General features: G+C 36.1%; 2 protein-coding genes across 2 annotated transcripts; one reads left to right on the top strand and one right to left on the bottom strand.

Moving 5' to 3' along the window:
* The first annotated feature begins 3607 nt into the window (after positions 1 to 3607).
* LOC113323139 lies at positions 3608 to 4676 on the top strand. The gene has a single exon (XM_026571406.1). The coding sequence runs from the start codon at positions 3887 to 3889 to the stop codon at positions 4400 to 4402; it is 516 nt and encodes a 171-aa protein (XP_026427191.1). The 5' UTR covers positions 3608 to 3886; the 3' UTR covers positions 4403 to 4676.
* On the bottom strand, positions 4668 to 7079 carry LOC113323138 (putative HVA22-like protein g). Its single transcript, XM_026571405.1, has 7 exons — positions 6697 to 7079; positions 6452 to 6512; positions 6259 to 6357; positions 5860 to 5916; positions 5699 to 5762; positions 5397 to 5609; positions 4668 to 5276 (listed from the first exon to the last, which is right to left on the bottom strand). The coding sequence occupies exons 2-7, from the start codon at positions 6481 to 6483 to the stop codon at positions 4899 to 4901; spliced, it is 843 nt and encodes a 280-aa protein (XP_026427190.1). The 5' UTR covers positions 6484 to 6512; positions 6697 to 7079; the 3' UTR covers positions 4668 to 4898.
* Between the last annotated feature and the right edge of the window lie 912 nt (positions 7080 to 7991).

Here is a 7991-nt window from a genome sequence, read left to right as displayed (position 1 = left end):
GAAAATTGAATGCGTAGCCATTATGCAAACCACCACAAAGGATGCATAACACGTCATGCAACCATATTTTGGTGTATGGATCGACTAATTTCCCGTTTCAGAAAAAATGATACTTTCACATTCTGTTTTAGGAAAACTGATACTTTCGCCCCGTTTCGGGAAAAGTATCAGTTTTTCTGAAACAGAGCGAAAGTATCACTTTTTCTTTTTCTGAAACGGGATGAAAGTATCAATTTTTCAGAAACGAGGAGAAAGTTTCACTTTTTCTGAAACGGGACGAAAGTATCAATTTTTCTGAAACGAGGCGAAATTATCACTTTTCCTAAAGCGGGGCGAAAATATCACTTTTTCTGAAATGGGGCGAAAGTAATCGCCGACAAACCCCTTCTTCAAATTCTTCTTCGGTCGGCCCTCCCACGGTGGTAACAATTGTACTAATTAGCTTATTGAATCACTGGTAACAAAATCAATCAATTCTTTTCAAGAGAAAGGTATCGCTATAGACAAAACGAGACTAGAACTATCATTCAAATAAATTACTAGAGCTCAACAATGGATCACTACTTGTATATCTCGCCCCCTTTTAATGCAAACAAGCAAAACTAAACACGTTAAGCCTTTTTCGCCTCCCGCACGTATTTTTCGTGTACCGCCGTACTTTTCGTACACCAAACGTATCTTTCAACAAACACAGTTTTCACTTCCGTCGTTGGATTGCCTTCATTTTGATCCGCAGCCATTCTGTCCATCTGTTTTTTCTTCTCTTTGTTTTCTTATCCCCTTCTCTTCTAAAACGACTAAAATCCATCGCTACAACTGAATCTTCGCATAGGTTTCAAGCAATTTGCGGACAATCAATGACGAGATAAAGGATTAAGTTGGTTATCTTTCACTTCCACGATTAAGTATGCAAATTTTCTAACATTTGATTTTTGTAATAGCAAATGCTAGGGTTTTGTAGATTTAGGGGTTTTATTTGAATGTTGCTTAGCTAACAGAACATCTAAAACTTTAATCTTTGTCTTGATTGTGAATTTATTTTGAAAATAATTGGTTGAATTATTGGGTTGGATTCTATGAAATAATTGCTCACTATATGTCCTGATATCTTTCTGATTCGAAGCTAATGAGGATCTATTTTTGGTCATAGTTTAGTATTTGCATATGATTTAGGTGTTTTGGTTCATAGGTAAAATTCAATAGAAACTAGTTAACAAACATTAGTATTATTTCGTAGGGTGTTCTTTAAAGCTCACTTAGGATGTTGACATGGGATGAGGCTATAATCAATTGATGTTATTTTGGGGCTTAGAGACTGAAACTGTAATACCAATTGGAGTTTTTTCTGCGATACCTAACTAATATTTGTAAAGCACTATAACACCCACTTCTATACTTTTTATTTTAAAACTCTTCACATAGTCACATTCTTGAGATATAAAGTGTAACCTTTCTCAACTTCTATTCTTCTATCACTTTCTTTGTCAATTCCTTTACTATAGAATCTGCAGTAGGTTTGTTCTCTGGCTCAATAAGCAATAAGGCATATCATTGTTTGGATTTCTTATTCGTGCGTAATTATATAGCCTAATAGTCAGATAAATTCATTTGTTACACAGACCTCTCGGTTTTCTTTCAGTTATGAGCAGTTTATTTTATTGGTTTCTATTCCTATTCTAGATACTGATACAATACATATGCTCCTGGAGTATTGTTTATGAGGACATTTGAAGATTATAGATCAGGTGGAACTGCACCCGTTCATTTTTGTTTATACACTTATATTAAGAATGTTAAGTATGGTGTGTACAGTAGTATATATTTTGTATCCTTGCACAATCAGTCATTTTTTGTTTATAGTCTGGGTTATTACTGAATCCAACTTTATGTTGCAATATGGAAAGTGGTAGTAATGATTTGTTGACAGTAGCATGAGCATGGTTTCCCTCTCATAATCTCTCGCTAGCCTATTTATTGCCAATTATTTGGCTTTTGTTAGGCGTCCTCTGTTCATATGACGATTCCATCTGACTGTAGCACCAGCTTCACAAAGAGATCTTATTCAATTTGTCACACCTTCTGCGCATTTTTTTTACACTTAAATACATGAATGCCTGTATCTGACAAGATTCATCTTATTGTTTCCCCCACTGAATGTTCCATTACTTGCTGCAAATGGGAAGCATGGGCTCTGCATTGTACAATACTAAAACACTTCAAAACTGAGACTAGACACAGGGAAACAAGCTAACTGAATATATTAAGTAATGTTTTTGACAAATACTTTCTTTTCCTTCCTTTGCCTCACCTTTTTGCTTGATTTGTAATTGCATCTAATTTGTATGCAGGGTAGTGAATTCTGTTACAAGGGACCACATATCTATATCTTCATTGATAGTGCAGGTAATTCAGGGAAGACGATACCACGTGTTGGTATCTATCTACCGGAACCACTGTTCAGTCACCGAAAACTATTTGTTGCTTTGTCTATGGGGGTTTCGAGAACTATAATAGAAGTATTAGTTAAGAATGTGGTTTTTTCGTATATCTCTGGAATGAGGTTCCAGAAATATCATTTTCCAATATGTCATGGGTCATCTGATACTATTGAGTGATAGATCAACTTCTTAATAACTTTTTTTTTTATTATCATTTTACTTTTGTTAATTTCAGGATTTGGAATTTGAAAATGCAAAATAGTATGAAAAAGTTGTTATTTGCCGACGTGCAACGTACGAGCACTCGACTTATTTTTATTAATTATCGGGAGAAATTCATCCATGGCAGATCCCATTCTCCCTCGTTCCTTTTCTCAAAGTTTGAAAATGGAGCTCGACAAATGTTTGGAATATCAGATCAACAGTCTTAATTGTAGGAACAATTTTGATACCTTCGATTCCAGAAAAAAGTGATTCTTTTCCACTGTAATTGAAAATGGACATTTTAAGGGATTTGGATTCCTAAAACTTCTATTTTGAATTTCAAAAGGATATTTGGTTCAGGAAATGAGATCGATTCCCGATTTCCGGAGCCATGAATTCTATGAACCGAACGCGCTGTACAGTTAACCAAGAAAAACAGAAAAACTTCCTGAGATAGGAGAGTGGTTACCAAACAGATTAATCATTTACTGTTTGGAAGACGATCAAAATGATTGAGTGCATAAAATCTTCAGAGAGGCTAAAACAACTTAAGATAGTGGACTCTATCTTAGGATCGACGTGTGTTGACTAGATTGGTTGTAGCCGGGATACCAAGGAAACTATAAGTAACTAGCGATAGTCTACAACAAGTAACCAAAAAAAAAAACAAAGAAAAAAGTGGGCCCAAAATCAATTGGTTGGTGAGGAGAGGACTTTGTTCGGTTATTCCTAGTCTTCCCGCTCCCACCGGGCCACTAGTATAGCGAAAATGAAAACTAAGTAGGTCCCGTCACATGCATATCCACGTGTCTTCCTGTCAACATATACTTAGCCCCCACCAAAGTATTGATTCTCGATTCTGATTTGATAACATTTTCCACGATTTTTAAATTTTATCATCACAGACAATTTGTCCTTATCCTATAGTTTACTAATTTCTCATTAAAATAATGACAACACAAAAGTGACAGAGAAAAAACAGAACACCATATGGGGTGACGCTGTAGTCCAATAATTGCAAGAGAGTAGAGACCGAACTAAACAAAAAGAAGAAACTCAGAAAAGAAAGAAATCAAGGCAAAGAAGAAGAGCAGAGCAGAGTAGACGAGCAAAGAGAATCTCTGATACAAAGACCAGACAGTTTGTATCCTCCGCCAATAGCTTAACCTTAAAAAGGCACGTGATTCTTCTTCGATTCTCCTTTTCTTTTTTAATTTGTTCTTCTATACTTTTGTCAAACTATTATGGGTTCAGAAGAAGTACCAGTTTCGTCATCGTTAAGAAGAAGGAATTCATTTCCATCATCAATGGTATTAGATATACCTATTCAGTTAGAAAGCTCAAGTTATCCAAACGGAGACAAAGTATCATCCTCACTTGATTTCGAGTTATTTTCATTCAAACCATCATCATCGTCACAAGATGATAAGTATACTTCATTAAAAGATCTAATGCCATATTCACTATCAGCAGCAGTTCAATCACCAACTGGTTCGATGATTCAGCCTTGTTATGAGATTTCGATCAGGAATCGTCTTGTTAAGCAAGCAGCTTGGGCTTATTTACAACCTATGTCTTCATCACCAGGTTCTTCAGGTAATTCCATCAAACGGATGTGGTTTAGATTCGTGAACCAGTATGTCAAGAACCCGATTAAAGCTTGTTTAGATTATATTAAATGGCGGCTGATCCCGATGGTTTCTCGTGTTTTTAATCGATTAATTGGTTCAATTTGGTTATGGGGTAGCCGGGGACAGTAAATGAGCTTGGAAGATTTTCGGGAGAAGATCGAGGAATTGCAAGGGATGAGCTTATTATATTGAACTTGGGCATGGAATAAATATTTTTGGAGGTGCAAATTGAAGGCAGGCGCTCACAGCGGCCCCTGCTTTGGCCAGTTGTTTGTATATGATTGGAAAAAATATAGTCAAATAAATAGAAACAGTAAAGATTCTTCCTTGTTCTCACTTTTAATGGTGATTATGATGTGTCCACTGCCCACTAGATATCTGACGCGGTTCATGATTTGGAAAAGGAAAATTCTTTGATTATATGAATGAATGGATCAGTGTATTACAAAAAACAAACAAAAATATTTGGAAACAAAAAAAAAAGATTTTACAATATACTGAAACTGTGTGGAATCATCCTTCTTTGTTTTCTATTTTGTGAGGGTGGACTTCTTAATTTTTTGAACCCTGCTTCAAAAAAGAAAAAAGAAAAAAAGTTTCTTCCTTGTGGGATGTTTGAAAATGCCTACTGAGGTCGAGAGTTCGACCGCCTTAGCTTTGTCAATGCTGAACGTAAGGTGTCGTCCATACCCGATGACTCTCGCGTGCCGTTGTTCTGTTGATGGTGGTCATCTAATTTGTTGGTTATAGTTTCAGTCATAGTTGATGTTTCTGATGACGACGAGTATGTCTTGCCGCCCACTGACAAATTCTTCTCGTGTACTACTACTGTTTCTGTATTTTTTTGTTGTAATGTTACTGATTCTGCTTTACTTCTTTGTGAGACTGAACGCTTAAGCACAGTTGATGGCGAGGTTGGTTGTTTTCGAAGATAAGTTGGAGAATCTGTTGCCTTTGGAGAAGGAGGTGCTGGTGGTTCACCTGTTGATTGGGAACTTGGCTTCTGCAAAAGACTCCAAGTTGATAAGATTCATTTCACATTTGATTCTTTCAATCAGTCTAAGAAGAACAAAGGACAGATTCATTTGACATAAAGCTGGTAAAAATAAGGCAAGCGATGAACCTGAAAAGCGTTTTCTTTGGCCTTTGAGGATTGAGCAGCCAAGTATTGGAGGATTTGGAAGAATGTAGTTTGCCCATAGGCTGCAAAGTTCTGCCAATACAAGATAAACATATCCCAGGCTCTAGCCTTTAGTTCCAGCACTTTCCGATCGATTTCGGTTTCATGTTTTGACAAATAAGGCTTCAAAAATGTTGCATACACATAGCTAGTTCCCTGTTCATCCAATTAGAGATGATTTGAGAAACCAAAAACACAATTTTTCTATTTTGTTGAAGATTCGAAATATATCAAAGCAAGTTCACCTTGGTCTTCGGATACCACAAGTACACGAAGAATACTAACTTCATTTCGCCATACATAGGCAACCTTAAGAAGAAAAAATTGAGTAGAAAATAAGTCAGAAGGTGAACACTATAATGATGGACTAACACAAACTTTAAAATGTGTATTACTACTACATTACCATGAAATGAAAAAATCTGTAAATCTCTCCGCGACAGTAAGAATTGCAACAATGATCCTGCGAAATATATCCGGTGGTTAGTTAGTGGGCTTAATAACACTCTAATCTACATCCCCAATTCCTGCACTGTTCATTGCCAAAGGTACTGCAAGCCTAAACAAAGAAATAACATATGAAAAGATGGAACCTATCTAATAATATGCTTGACCAGTTCTAACTAATTATTCTTCTTCTTTAAAGGTGAAAGCAACATGTTTTTGACATTTCTGTGTTATCAAAGAAGCCAAAGAATGTCAAAAGAAGATTCAAAGACAATAACAACAATTACCAAATTAAGCAGGTAATTACTGAGATGATTTTGCAAAAAGAAATTAAAGAGATTAAAAGAAGCGAAAGTACCAATATTGACACCAAAAGCGAAGCTGTTCAATCTCAATTTTATTCTTTTCAACAGTTTTGTAACATTCGAAAGCCGGATAAGCGTATCCCACAAGCATTCTGCACTTAATCCAAAATTAGTCTTCTTCATCTAACAAAATTTGTTTATTTTAAAAAAAATTCCAAAATAAGAAAAGGAGATGAAGAAGTTTACATGAGAATACGGGTCAAGAAATCTCCCAACATTTTGATTTCTGTATATCTACCAAGAATACCTGCGCAAACAAGAATGTGTTTAGTTTTCTTAATCAAACGGAAAAAACCGGATATAAGAAGAAGAGAAAAGATACGGAATTCGGATGAAGGTGTTCCGAACACATTCAAAACGAAAACAAGAAGGATACAATTCGATTTTTCATGCACAATTTTGATTAGATTATAATGGTTATGGCTACGAACCTCTGTTTGTCTCTCTTTGAAGAAAGTACAGGCACGAGATTATTACACACACCAATGCGAAGAGAGAATAAACGGAAGAAATTCGTAAGCCAAGAATCTCTTGTTCCTGTGAAACGGAAGCGTCAAGAAAGAGAAGAATTCTCACAGAAACGAAGAGATTCTTCCCAGATGATTTTTTTTTATACCAAAACGATTTGAAATTAATCCGAATAATTAATTGATCCAACCAAAGTAATAGAAGAATTGGATCAGGAAGAGAGAGAGAGAAAAGAGAAAGGGTTCCTTGGCACAAACGTTTCCTGGGTAATTTTACACGTATTCTGATCACAAGGATATTTTGGGGGCTCTTTAAGATGAACGTTTGGCGGTTATTCACTTCTAGACAATGTATCCTCTCCCGAGAAACTAAAGAGCGGCATTTCCTGTACCCAAGCGCATCTATAAATGTTCTGAAATTATAGTGTCCATCGCGGGTATAACGTGTTTATGAAATCCTGATCGTCAATAGGATTTATGGCTTAAGTGATGTGGAGCATCTAATGGTGTTGACATGTTATGAAATCCTGATCGTCAAAAGTTAGTTTTTCATAGAGGATTCTTCTAGCAAAAATTATTTGGATAAGTGGCTTGCCACAGCTGGAACATTATGGTGCCAACCGTACCGTCATTGTAGTGTTTCTCAGGTAGCAACTTTCTTTGGCAAAAGTTCAAAATTCAAAATCACGGCCCATACATCAGAAATTTGCCGGTTCTTTCTAGGTCAAATAAATGTTTATCAACTGCATAAATCTATATCCTCAGGAATCATGATCATTTGCAGCATGTCACTGCCAGTGCCGGAAACAGGTGCCGTCGGTAAACAATTTAAAATTGTTAAGTTGGGTTTGTTTTGGGTGAAGTTGCAGCCATTCCTTTCGACTGTTTCGTCTTCACTTCAAATGTTTACATACATAATCAACAAAATATTAGTCCATCATTAAAGTATAGCTATACCTTGTATTTGTTATTATATTTTAGTCGTTTTCTCTAGTTTCTTGGTCAACTTGGGATCTCATCGGTGAATGTCAAGGAATATTCTTCAAAATAAATTAGATGTTAAGGCTACGCTGCCAATATTGAAAGGGTAATTGAAACTTGATTTTGAGCATCATTCTGTCTCCATGTAATTCCTTACCACCAGAAAGAAGGAACCAGTGAGGCATTATATTTTAGTACGGACTCCAATTTTGCAGGAAATTGTGGACAGCTATATTCATTATTCAGGCACGACTGTGTTTCGTTTTCGAAAATGGGTC

Source organism: Papaver somniferum, chromosome 11 (assembly GCF_003573695.1).
Source record: "Papaver somniferum cultivar HN1 chromosome 11, ASM357369v1, whole genome shotgun sequence".
Taxonomy (NCBI): domain Eukaryota; kingdom Viridiplantae; phylum Streptophyta; class Magnoliopsida; order Ranunculales; family Papaveraceae; genus Papaver; species Papaver somniferum.
The sequence above is the reverse complement of the archived record's forward strand: the minus strand, read 5'-3'. Positions and strand labels throughout refer to the sequence as shown.